This window comes from Phlebotomus papatasi, chromosome 2, assembly GCF_024763615.1.
Source record: "Phlebotomus papatasi isolate M1 chromosome 2, Ppap_2.1, whole genome shotgun sequence".
Taxonomy (NCBI): domain Eukaryota; kingdom Metazoa; phylum Arthropoda; class Insecta; order Diptera; family Psychodidae; genus Phlebotomus; species Phlebotomus papatasi.
In genome coordinates this window covers 41,572,264-41,586,423 of record NC_077223.1, presented here as the reverse complement: position 1 = coordinate 41,586,423, position 14,160 = coordinate 41,572,264, and the positions used below count along the sequence as shown (strand labels likewise).

Sequence of the window (14,160 nt, the reverse complement as noted above, 5' to 3'; positions counted from 1 at the left end):
TCATATCAAAAATAATTGTTTTCCAAACGTTGACCATTTTTTTTATCGGTCTAAATCTAAAGTTTCCTGACACATTTGAAAAAATTACTCAAATGTTCAAAAACATTAAAAAATATATAGGGGAAGTGCTTATAATTTTGGACAGTCTGCATATAAGCATCGATATCCTAAGTTTGAAGTGCCAGATTTTCAATACTAATTGACTTTTCTTGTTACTCTCTTTTCAGAAGGATTGTTTAGAAACTTGGCAAGCTATTTATCATCTCATTTTTACTAAAATTAGTTTTAATACGTTTAAAAATGAATTGATATGTAGAGGTGAATTTGACTCTTATTTTGGACAACTTGGTTATTAATTTTTACAACTTGTCTGTAAATTTGGACAGATAATCCGCCTCAACAGGATGCCCATTGTTCTTCATTTTATGAACCAATCTTACCAAGTCCTCTTCCTAGTCATGTAAGGGAAACGTAGAATGTCACAAGACGCCCAGAAACTTTACATATCATTCATTAAAGTGAGTTGACTTCGGTACTCCAAGTACGTGCGGATTCGCTCATTCCCTGCCCTTTCCGGGAGCCTTTCAAGGCATTTCTCACTGCATCTCTTTCGTAGAGATGATGCTCCTTCATTTCTCCAGGCATTTGTCCAACCTAGTCATCACAAAAGCTAAAACTTCACGAAATTTCGTGAGAAAAACACCTGTCCAAAATAAGAATCATCACCTCACTGGTGAATGTCTTAAAAAATTTCCCATTTTTCACACGAAAAATATAATTCACAGGGCAAATCTCACTTCAGGTCAAATGTACAAATCATCAGTAACGTGAATCAACACAATATTCAATGAATATTCAATAATATCACTCAAAAACAGCGAACAAACTTTGTTAGTACTTCACCAAAACTAAATAAGACTGAAGTAAGCCACGAAGTTCTGTCATATTTCTCGTAAGCAATTGCTCACACTGAATTTTCAACAAAGCAATTTCAACTCAAATCATATTCAAATTTTAACGTATTTAGTGTTAAAATATTCCAAAAAGAACAAATATTTAGATAGAATTCATTATTCATCAAATATTGGAATAAAAATCCATAATTTTAATCAATTTATTTTTAGTGTCCAATGTTATCCTCAAAGTGTCCAAAATAAGAAACTGGACAAAATTAGAAGCATTTCCCCTATAAATTTAAAATTCTGCTTTTTAATTTAGCACATATACGCTGAAATTCAAAGAAAATATGAGCTGATACTCGAGAATACTGCGTTCGAAAAATTAGCCGTAAAAGATCAGCCCAAACAACCATTGAGGGTTTACGATTAGGGATTAAAGTTTCTTGCGAAAATTTCTAATTTTTATACACCATTTGATTGCTGAAAAAACGTTTAAATGTAACTGCGAAAATCTCTTAATACGGAGAAGAGTATTCTGACTTTCCCATTACTCCAATATTGCGTAATTTACTAAAAGTTGGACAGTGCTAAAAATCGGACATAACGAGAGTCGGACTATGAAAAACGATTTCAGCACGCAAAATGAACTTGAACTATTTCGTAAAGCGTTCTTCAGACCAGAGGTTTAGCTCAGTTACCTAAGGTTTTTTAATCCTATACAGCAGATATTTTTTTTTCAAAATCTAATGGATCATTATTTGTGTTTGGACTTTTGGATCAATGTAGAAAATCAGCATACTTTCGTCCAAATTTTGTTATGATCTCTGATTTATATTGCAGTCATACAGGGATATGATAGTGGCCGATGGAAGTCAAAATCCCGAATGATCCAAATATTAAAAGAATCGAAAATATGGGGAGAATAATGTGAGAAATAATTTCCCGAGCCACGGAAAATTTCCTTAACCTCCAACAAGCATGGGTGCAATCGTGGGAGTAGTTATGACACCTTTAAGAATTTGGAAAATAAATAGACTTTCATATTTTGGTCCCTTTCGGGATCTTGGCGGTAATTTTGGCGTTTGGGATTTTCGCGTTCAGGACTTTAGCTATCGGGATTTTGACCGGGATCCAATGGGGGAATAGGACCGGAATTACTGTGTTACCCACCCAATCTCACCAATGATCGGAACAACTAGGGTCGGGGTCATAGAGGAAAGCCCTTGGGGAACCAGTAGCCACAAACACAATCGTTCGATAAAGAGATTTTCGAAAAGGATAGGAAGAAATAAAATCTGGTCTCTATCTACTCTCGAATTACATAAAGGTGTCTACACATTGGAGCTGATTTCATCAAGAATTATTTCAAGAATTTTTTAAAGAAAAATTCATATTTTTGAAGGAATTTTTGAAGAAAAATGCCTCCACACTGGGTTTTTTATTTTCCATCAAAAATGTTTTTGACAGATTGCCATCATTTCCAAGTCTCTTGCTCTTCTGACTGTTTTTCACGAAAATTTGTTGTTTCACTGCTGGAAAAAATGAGAAAAGCGTTTGGTGAAGTTCCTTGGGATAGTATTTAGTGAATTTCTGAAGAAAATCTTCTAAATATGCAAAGGAATAGTGTTTTTCTGGAGATATCGTTCCTGGTGGAATCCAACCCGGAACATTTCCTGTGATTTTCCTCCAGAAATTGCCTGAAGTTAATCCATTTGTGTATTCTTAAGGAGTTCCACAGTACAGTGGCCTCGTACTCCATGGATTGCAAGATGGATGGAAAGGAGAAAATGTACGGGCACTTTGGAATCTCTATATGCCTTGGTTACCAATTAAAACAAAAGCTAACCAGAGCCACCGAGGAGATCTCAGTGCAAACGAGAACTGTCCGGAGCTACCAGAAGCCATCACTTGAACCCCCACAAGAACATCAGAATGATCTTTTATATCATTCACTTTCTCAACCACTAGGAACTATGTGGGATTGCTTCCTTTCGGGAACACCAGAACTGGATAGCCACAGGCCTTCGATTCCTCCGTGGGACTCCCAGTTTGAGTAGTAGTGCATGAAAAGGTGGTGAGAAATAAGAAAAAATCTAAAGTAAAATCCTTAAAACCTTGGTAATCAAGGCATATAGAGATTCCAAAGTGCCCGTAAATTTTCTCCTTTCCATCCGTCTTGCAATCCATGGAGTACGAAGCCACTGTACTGTGGAACACCTCAAGAATACACAGATGACACAGATGGATTAACTTCCGGCAATTTCTGGAGAAAAATCACAGGAAATGTTCCTTCAAAGGTTGGGTTGGATTCCACCAGGAACGATATCTCCAGAAAAAGACTATTCCCTTGCATATTTAGAAGATTTTCTTCAGAAATTCACTAAATACTATCCCAAAGAACTTTACCAAACGTTTTTCTCACTTTTTCGAGCAGAAAATAACAAATTTTCGTGAAAAACAATATTGAATCGTGATGGTTTTCGTCAAGAATTCTGTCAAGAATGACTTTGATGAATTTTATTCCAATGTGTAGCGGGTAATTTCTTTCAAAAATTCTTGATGGAAATTACCTTCAATTGGATATGATTTTTGAAGAAATTTGTCTACACATTAGACAAATTTTCTTCAAAAATCCATCTTTTTGTCAAAAATTCTCACCAATGTGTAGGCAATTTTCTTGAAGAACACTTCTTGAAGCTCATTTTTGATAGAAATTTCTTATAATGTGTAGACACCTTAAGGAAATTGTTATTTTTTTAAAGATTGATAGTACCACCATTAAATAGATTATTATTAAGATTAGATAATAGATTAAAAGATTATTATTAAATAGCACTCGTCATTTTCTGGACTGATCCTTAAGTCGATGTCTATTTCTATTTGGCAATTTATAGTTAGCCTCAGTAGATTTAAGAATAGAGAACTTTCTTTATGACTGAGATACTGGGTCCATGACTAATCAATTGGACGTTTTTCTAGTATCATACCGGTCTTAAAATTTAATTAGTTATTTTAAGAATAAACCACGAATTAAGAGAAGGTGATTCCTTTTACCAGTCATGTGTGATAAAGTGCAAACTTTAACCACTTTTACGAAATGGGTTATACCATTTACGAGCATTTCGTAAGTCCCCAGTGTAAACTACTGGTCGAATTCTTACGAAAATGAGATGTAGAGAGGCCCCCTGTATCGACATTTCATTTTTCCATACGTTGGTGCATAGAGGCACTGAAGATTATTGGCAAGTTTTTCGTAAAGAGAATTGACTTATCAGTCTGATATTTTTCGAAATCTTGTATTAAAAGCTATCTAAAAATAATAATTTCATAATGTTCGCCGAAAGAATATAAGGACTACGAGCAAATTTGTTTAAGTCGTGGTGCAATATCTGCAAAATTTTTACAAGAAAAACTAAAAAAAAATAGCTTCACTTTTTATTAGGCTTGATGGGCCCCTGATTGGAAGGACTGGTAAGGTATAGGCTCTCTTAACTCTTTCGTCTCCCTTGGGACTCTGGGTGCCCATGGAAACAACAAATTTTTTAGATTATCTAGAATCGATAAAAATCAGATTCTTCTGGATAATTACAAACTATAAGGATGTCCAAATCTAGGATATTACAGGATCCTAATTAACTCCTGAGCTTAGATATTTTTGGTCAAAAATCGTGAATTTTCGATTTTCTGCTTCCTTGCAGATATCCTGACTTTTTTTATATTTTTAGACCAGAATAAGACAAAAACCTCACGGGGCCAATAAGTATGATAACTAACAATTACAGATTACATAAATTCGAAAAACATTTTTTTCTTAAATTTTCAAAAAACTTGTTCAAACTTTATGGGTACTCTCGTCCCCAAAAATTTATAGGTCAAATGTAAGGTTATCCCGCCAATGCCCGCCATTTGCTAGGACCCAGCCAGATTCCTCCGGGAGACCAAAGTCCACATGTCCTTCTTCTCTGACGTTCTAGACCGGACTGAGTCTCTCGACTGTCCAACTTATAGGTACAGTGATAAAGACCCAGTAGGCAATGATACCGCAACAGCTTAGAAGCGACATGGAAACGTGCCTGGGCCTACTGGGCCTTTATCACTGTACCTATAAGTTTATAATAGCCAGGATTTGTGCAAACGTATACAATTCATTGGAAATAGGTTTACAATAGTAGGAATTCACAAATATTTACGATCAATTTTATGAAATATCTTTTTCTCTGCACGCTATTCTGGGAAATATTTACGTGATCTATAAATTGGTTGTAAAGTGAACTAGTAAACGATGACAACTTTAACAATCATTTTTAATTAAAACTAAATTATTTTCACTTTTTAATCACGAGAGCGGTTTCGGTAAATAATATACGAACTAGTCGTAAGGTTTAAAACTGTTAAATTCATAATATATAATGAGATTTTAAGTAAAATATGTCTTTTCGTTGATTCGTTACGCTATCTATCCGTATGACTGCTTTTATACAAACACACCAGAGATATTAAAGTAGTATTTTTAATTTCTTTTTCTTTCAGATCACATATCCTAACTAAAAGATTCCTTATAGAGAAATGTTATAAGCAATTTGACTCAAGAAATTTACTATACTTAATCAGCACAACAAAATCACTATGTGAGTTTTGACAAAATACTTTGAAAACCGCACAATGTTAATTAACTAATTTAACTTGTTTATTTTGTGGGATTTAGTGAAAGTCTTCTTAGAACAGAGAAAATGAGTGAAAGTCCTAAAATCAACTTAACGATACCAGTTGAGAGAAAGGGCTCTAGTCGGACACCATCACCCTCTCCCACCCAAAAACGAAAAAATATCTTCTCTAACCTGCTGCCGCAGAATTTGGGTACTACCAGTGGATCGGCAACAGGTAAGTTCTATTTTCCAAATACCACTTAGGGAAACCTCAAACCCGTAAAATTTTTGCTTGATTCTGTGGTATTAATTGTACTCATAAAAGCTGAGGTTTTTTGTCATATAACCATAATTACTTTTTTGTGTAAGGTTTTTTTTTAATATAATATTCCAACATTGGATAGAGAGCGTTTATTTTATTTAATCAGAAAGTTTAAATTTTTGACAACGGAAGGTTAATGTAATTTAATTTTGTTAGCGTTTTGGTGTACCACTAATTGAAATGTAATGTATGAAACATTATATGCCTCACGAAAATCATCAATTCAAATTAATGGTGTCCTTTTATCTCTTAATACCAGTAGTTGGTATTGTGGAAGATTTTTTTTAAACTTCATATCCTTCGTTAAGTTATCTGTCAAAATGCACTGACATTAAAATGTGAATTTTGCTAGTGACATTATTTTTATCTTTTTTTTGTTTTGCAAAAATACTTCTTTTTATAATCTATTTTATGTGTTTTATTCAATAGCAACCTTTCTATAAGGCAAATTAACGAAAGCTTTGAAATTTCAGCTTTCGTTAAGTTAACTGTCAAAGTGATCAAAACTTATATAAGTATTTAAATTTTCATTATACCGTTTAATTGGTGTGAAAATCTCAAATGTCCCCTTGAATATTTACATAAATCTGTTGTGAATTGTTAAAGGAGGGATGTATTTCCTTCTGCAGACTTCAAAGGCAAGTGAAAGTGTTCCGCTTCCATCCTACACATTTTCCACAAGTGCCAAGTTTATGTGAAGCCCAAGAGGCCTCTTAAGAATCCCGCTCAGGGCTCATTGTAGCGTGAAAATGTATTTATTTAAATTAAAATCGTTAACTCTATCAAGAGCGACAAATGTTTCTCACTACATTGCTCTGTGTTTTAATCTCTCGATGGAATCGAGAATTTTGAGACGTGAAGGTGGTTTTGGGGGTATGAGGTGAGAAGATCATCTTGAATTACATTTTCGGAGGTCTTATCAGAGCGTGGAAAATGTTTGGGATTGAGAGAATTGTTTGGGGGAATATCTTGTGTTAGAATTTCATAAAATTTGTGGTTTAGATGAACCTTCAAACGTAATTTATATGTCTTTTATTGCTTCTTTTTATATCGTTATATTTATGGAGACTTAAATGAGTATCAGCAACGTACAAATAGATATTTATACTTAATGCTAAAATGGTATAGGCAGAATTTTCCCATATAGGAATTTTCCCAAAAAAAAAAAACTCACGTGTTTTGTGGTTATATCAGGAAGTGATGGAAAGCTCTAGGACAATGGGTTTTATTCTTCAGAAATTTTCCCTTCAACAATATACACATTATATAAATGATTGCTTTCAATCGATTTATTATGTGTATTTTACAAAGCATAGCGGACTTTTAAGATTCTTTACAAAGGGTTTGGCTATATAGGGTTGATGGGGAAAATTGGGTGTTATATTTGAACAAATGGGACCAATAAAACGTCAATTTCTTAAGAAAGAATATGATAATACAAAGAAAATGGGAGAGAAAAGAGAGAAAAATAGAGGATAAGGACAGACAGAAATTTTTTGTCTCAACCGCGGTATTAGCGTTTTTTTTAAGATGGAATTCTTTACAATAATCTTAGGATATTTAGAGGTTGAAGATTAGGATTCAAATATAAGCTGTATATACGTAGATCTCTACAACTAATCTGCGGATTGTGGCTAAGTTGAGGTTTATCGTCTTAGATGGTAAGGCTAAATGGTACACAAATTAAACATTGATATTAAATAATTTATAAAGGATTTGCACAATTTTTACCATCTTTGTTCTAAAATTTGATAAATACGAAGAAAAAGATGAATTATTACTATGCGTACAATAGCTGACTAATGGGTTCTACACAATAGGCAAATTTATGTCCATATTGAAGAAAATTCCCTACACTTGTGTAGGAAAAACTCTTCAGAAGGGGAATTCTGTAACGCTCTGGCAATGCCATATGACAAATTGGGTTCGAATCTTAGGCGAGCTTTTTCGAAAATGCGATTCTGTAGGCGTGACATTGCCATTTCAGCTCACGTGGTATTGTCAGAAGTCACATATTTGAGATTTCTGGCCATTAAAATGACAATGAATGTTGTTAAATTAATCAACCAAGATAGACTGTATTTGCATAATATCACTAAGTAAAGGCATTTCATTAAAAAATCAGTGAATTGCATTTTCGAACTCATATGATATGACAAAAAAAAGCTCGATTGTCACTGTCAGGTTTCGAACTCACACGCGAGAATGCCACGAAAATTACAGAATTCCCCTACAGGGCTCCGCCGTTTAGTAATAACCTTTCGAAAAGACAAAGCCACTCATAAGCCAAGCCATACCTATTAGAAAATCTACCGGAAGCCTAAAGCGCTGATTGTTCTGTCATTTCGAATTTCGATATTCTTGACACTTCAATCGTCAACAATGTCAATAACAGTGTGCAAACGTTTGCTGCAAAGAGTGAATTTTTATGTAGTTTTGTGGAATTTCAAGATGGCAGAACGTTTTAATAGCAATTTTATTAAGATAAATGTCCTTTTCATGAACTTGCACACTTTTGTGTAACTCGGCGGTTTAAACGTTCGAACTTCCAACGGGTTTTTAGCTAAGTTCTCTTTGATATACATTCGAATCGGTAGAGGAAAAACCTCAACCTCAAAGAGCTCTCAAATCGGGAAGGTTATTACTACTGAACGGAGCCAATATGGACATAAATTTCTCTAGTGTTGTAGAGGCCATAAGACACAACTCTGAAATTTTGGAGTTATTCCGAAAATACACATAGGATGATCCTCAAGCTCGAAAAAATTAACGGTAAGAGATCAGACCAAATGGTCCAAACTATCATACATTGAGGATAGGATCAAGGATAAGTGGTTTTTGCGTAAATGTGTACATTTTGATTGCTGAAAGATTTCTTAAGTGCATTATCAATGCTCTTCTCGTACGGAAAGTAACACTCTAACCTTTGCATTACTCCAATCTTTATATATTTTAAGATTTTGCGATGTTGTGTATACTGTTACTGGCTTTTTTTTCATCCAGTTGACATTTCAAAAAGCAGCCAAAAAAAATCCAAAGTGAAGTTTTATACTTTTTCCACTGGCGCTGATATCGCTAATCCTCATAAATTTTACTAGACCTCATTGACACCAATCCTTATTTTTCAGGCTGATCCCTAAACCGATGCCTCTGTCCATTTTGGGCTGTTTAGAGTAATGGCCTCTACACACTTAAAGATTTATGTCCATATTAAAGTAATTTGCATCGTTTGTGTAGAAAAAACTGTCAAATATGGATATAAATTTCACTGTGTAAAAGACATGAGAAATAGGATTTAAAGCCCTAAATAGACACGGATCGACTTAGGGATCAGCCCGAAAAATGAGAATCGGTTTTGATACATTCAGGCATCAGCTTAAAGTTTGGAGGATCAGGCTGATCTTCTAAATTCGTTAAGTTTAGTGAAATTAAGGGGATTAGGTGACATCAGCGCCAGTGCTGAAAATAAAAAGCTTCACTTTGGGTGTTTTTTTGTGCTTTTCGAAATGTCACTTGGGTGAAAAAAACATGGAGAGTAATGGTACGCAATATCGCAAAATCTTAAAATGTATTAAGATTGGAGTAAAGAGAAGATCAGAGTGCTCCTTACTGTACGAAAAATCCATTGATGTTGCACTTAATAAGCATTTCAGCAATCAAAATGTGGAGATTTAATAGAAATTTACGCTGTAAACGCTAATCCTTGATCCAAAATCCTCAGTGTTATGATAATTTGGGCTGATCCTCTACCGCCAAATTTTTCGAGCTGAATATTCTCCAGGATCAGCCTGTGTCTATTTTTGGTATAACTCGGATTTCTAAAAACCAAAAATCGCTAAATCGATCTCAAACTTTGTAAAAATCATATAACTCAACTGGTTTTTTTTTTTTTTGAACCGCAAATTTCATCTAAAACTAATGTATTAGCAAACTTTTAATCGCATTCATTGCATTTTATTCCGAAATGCAAATAATGCTACGAAATTGTTTATTTCTAAAGAATCTCAAAAACCAAAAGAGTAGTAGGGCTTACCACTGTTTTTTTCTCATGGTAGTTTTCTCATAGGATAAGGAGAAAATCAGAAGAATTTATACTATGCTCTTGGAATTTTCAATGAAGGGGTGTGAGAATCTTCTTAAGCTTCATTTGTATGTCTTATTGCTCGACCTGAAATACAATTTTGAGCTACAAAGAGCGCGCATTTTGATAATTTTCAAATTTAGATAAAAGAGTTTTTAATTTGAGATTACTAAAGAAATAAAAATACTTTTAAACGTTTTTTAATAGATTTTTAGATTTTTATTAAAAAAAAATGCTGTATTTTGTACTTAATTCATATTCTCACAAAATGATTAAAAGTGATTATACGGAAAAGGGGAAGGAAAGCGTCCCATTGTATGCGGAATGCTTGAATTCGTATCTTAGATGCAATACCCTAAAAGTATTTCACATGCTACCTTTTGCCGGTACTTGCTCGACTGGCACCGGTTCAATCTTATCAGAAATTCCAAGACCTTTCAAACGAGCCCAAGTATGATACCATTCTATTAATAAATTATATTCTAGAGTACTGTAGAAAAATTGCCGTGTAGATAATAGATGTGTTTTCGGAGAGGGAAACTCCGTCCGGATGCGGCAACACTGTTTGTGGAGTTTTCAACCCAGGATCAAAAACTACCTCTTCTTCAGAGCTTTCGACACGCTCCGTGTCTTCCTCAGTGATCGAGTGTTGTCAGAGATCTGTGGGTTTCGTTGGGTAGGGGACGTTTTGCATTGGTGGGAAGGTTCTAGGATGTTCACAAAAGATCTCAACGGATGCACCTGACACTCTTTGGTCATTCGGGGACAACTGAAGTTTTTTTTTTTTATTTTTTTTTTCAAAAAAACTTCAGTTGTCCCCGAATGACCAAAGAGTGTCAGGTGCATCCGTTGAGATCTTTTGTGAACATCCTAGAACCTTCCCACCAATGCAAAACGTCCCCTACCCAACGAAACCCACAGATCTCTGACAACACTCGATCACTGAGGAAGACACGGAGCGTGTCGAAAGCTCTGAAGAAGAGGTAGTTTTTGATCCTGGGTTGAAAACTCCACAAACAGTGTTGCCGCATCCGGACGGAGTTTCCCTCTTCGAAAACACATCTATATTCTAGAGCCTTTTTAAGCCTTGATCTTCAAAAACCGTTATTAGAAATGATTCAACTGTATTTTCGTTTATTGACGAAACGTCCGCTTAGGTAATCTCTGAAATATTCAAAAATGAAAAAAATCGCACGACGTGTTTTCGAATAATTTGAAAAAAGCATGGCTTTAGCAGGAAAGATAGGGGTGATGGAAATGAGGATAGGAACATTTTACTGGTCCCAGAGTTGCCTTATGTAGGGATATTGCAAGGTCCTTAGGTCTCCATTTCTGACTGTTTGACCTTTAGGCGTGGCAGCGGCCAAACAGCATGACGTTAAAAAATTCGAAACTTCCAGTTTCCAAAATTTTACTAAAATATGACCCCTTTTCGGGTAAAGAGCCGGAATATACATATACTTATAACTCAAAATCGAGGGATTAATACTGCTCTCTCTCTCTGTGGAGATCGAGCAGTAAAATATTAATTTTTTTCGCATAAACGGTATAGGAGAATATGGGCTGCCTTTGAATGTGCTAGCTATTGGAAAATTTCAATTTTTCTCTTATTTCCTAAAACAAAAATTCTGTTTGAATACTAGAAATTATTAGAAAATAGTTAACAATAATTCACTATAGTTGGTTGAACTGATCTGTAGAAGTATGTATAATTGGGAAATAGGAAAAAATTGAAATATTTAAAGGCTGGTGCATTCAAAGGTACGCCACTTTCTCCTTTATTAGCAGTCATTTTAGAAGAATCCTGGATTTAGAGATGCATTATGTATATCGTTTTGCAGCTTCAAAGTTGGCTAAAATGCCTTATACTTTGACTGATAATTTCACACTAATGTGAACATACGGAAAATAAACTTTTCCTCTAATTAGAAAAAAAAGAAAACTTTCGCGTAGAACTTTTAATCTGCATCACTTGAAATCAAAATTAAGTTAAGGTACAGGAATTTTAAAATAAAAGAAAACATGCCAACACGTCTTTACTTTGCAAACTTTCTTGAACTTATGACTTTCATTCAATGAGACAAAAGTTGTTTCGCGTTTAGATCTAGATTGAGAACATTGTATAGCGGTGCGAATTATAAGAAAAAAATCATTATCACGAACTCAAGCTTTCGTAGAATTTTTTCATTGTATATATTTTTCGTTTAACTTAAATTGATTTATAATTCACTTGAAGATTTTCTTAAAAATTTTAAAGAAAAATTTATTAAGGGAAATAGGGTACCTTTAAATTGGGACAGTTTTGAAATTGGGCGTTTTTCTCCTATTTTGAAATGCAATTGAGCCTTATCATGATGCAATTTAGCTTCTCAACCGTTTTGTGGAGCTAAATTACATTATGATAAGTTCCAGCTTCATTTAAATATAGAAGAAAAAACCTAATTCCAAAGCTGCTGCAATTCAAAAGGGCCTACCCCCTATCGGTTCTTACCTATTGGAACCGGTTAAGATTTGTCAGAAATTCCAAGACTTTTCTAAGGCACTCAAAGTTGCTCCAATTAGTTGAGAAATAAGTCCCTTAGGGTTCCTTGTAATCTTTGAGCTTAAGAACCTATTTTTAAGAATGATTCAGGGCCACTTTTGTACAAGGACGATATGTACGTCGTAAAGCCTAAAACACTTACAAATAACGCACGATACGTTTTAGGGTTATTCAAAACAAAACAAAAATTGTTACACAAAAGTTCAGTTTGATTCTCAAAAAAAGGTAAACGGAACTCTATTTGAACAAAATGTCATTGATTTTCGAAGATTCAAACGCAGTTTCGAATTTTCACACTAAAATTTTCGCACAAGGTGGGAAAAATTATGAAATATCACAATAAAATCTGGAGATAAAGTCACTATTATTAATAATATCGAGACTTTTTTATTATTTTTATTATAATATAATCATTAATGTTCTCGTATTGAAAGAATCTGCTGATCGTAGGTCGTCCAGGAACACCTTCTCCGTAGTGAATGCTTCTTGAAGGTTTTTGGGCAGAGACAGTGCATTTTTATTATACGTTATAACGTTATAACACAGTGAAAATGTCTTTTTATAGATATTCAGTTACTTGTACCGGGCGGGACTCAAACTCATAACTGTGAGAGTCGAATCAGAGATCTCATTCACCGAAGATCAACAGTATTGCCGGTCTTGCCTATTGCGCCATTGAGATCCCCGAGAGACTCACTCAATGTGTATTATGATAACAATAATAATAATGCTGGTACAACATTCCATGAAGGAACCAGTCACTTAATTAAACTCATTCTAAATTCGGCTACCTCTCATTCGGATGGCTTTTCTGCCTCGAAAAATTTTGTTGACAACTTTCACGTTTGATTAAGTATGTCTATTAAAGCAAATATGCTCAAATTCGCTGTAGTTCCTCTTGTTTTATCGTGATTCTTTATAATTGAGCGCTTTTTGTGGAATTTACAATGGCTTTGGCGCCGGAATCTCTCGATAATTCTAAATCTACTATCGGAATGCGCGCTACCTTCGGACGATTCAAGCTTCGGACAATTCAATTTTTTTTTCTCTATGTTCCTTGTGGATTGCACCCATAGCTTTTTCTGAAAATTTGGAGCATTGGACTAACTATTAGAATATAATATTATAATGATCCAAATTTATTTATAACTCATTGAAAAATGTGATTTGTACGAAGCATAAATCATCCGAAGGTAGCGCGCTTTCCCCTACTACAGTGAGAGAATCGACTGTGCAGTGAAGTTTAATTGGGCATAATTCGAATATCCTTAGCGCCAGAAAAATTCTCGGTGACTTAAAGATTTGAACCCGAGATACTTGCATCCTAGAGCGAGTACTCTACCAATTATCCAAGAGTGCCCAATGATTATAATTTAATAATGAAACAGAAATTTGAAGCGTTGTTGCTTTGTTTTTTTCTCACAAGACTGGACACATTTTGGCAATTCGAGTACTCGTACTTCGAAATTCGAACAGGAAGTACTTCAGCCACCTTGCGGAATTATCAAGAAGTAAAAGTGTTTCGTTTTTGGCTTTTCAAACAGACCCCATAGCAAAAGAAAGCGGAATAGGAATAACAAGCGAAAAAATCCTCGGAATTTTCCACTATTTGCCTTAAAAAATTCCATAGGAATTTTCCATAATAGGTTCCAAGGAAAATTTAATGGATT

The 14,160-nt window shown here is 34.5% G+C and overlaps 1 protein-coding gene across 1 annotated transcript in view; it reads left to right on the top strand.

The window, feature by feature from the left end:
* Positions 1–14,160, top strand: part of LOC129803862 (cytochrome b5 reductase 4) — a 105,804-nt gene that overhangs the window by 17,267 nt on the left and 74,377 nt on the right. The window contains exons 2-3 of the mRNA XM_055850680.1: positions 5,430–5,527; positions 5,605–5,780. Coding sequence (XP_055706655.1) covers positions 5,630–5,780 — 151 coding nt within the window. The 5' untranslated portion in view covers positions 5,430–5,527; positions 5,605–5,629. The remainder of the gene's footprint in view (positions 1–5,429; positions 5,528–5,604; positions 5,781–14,160) is intronic.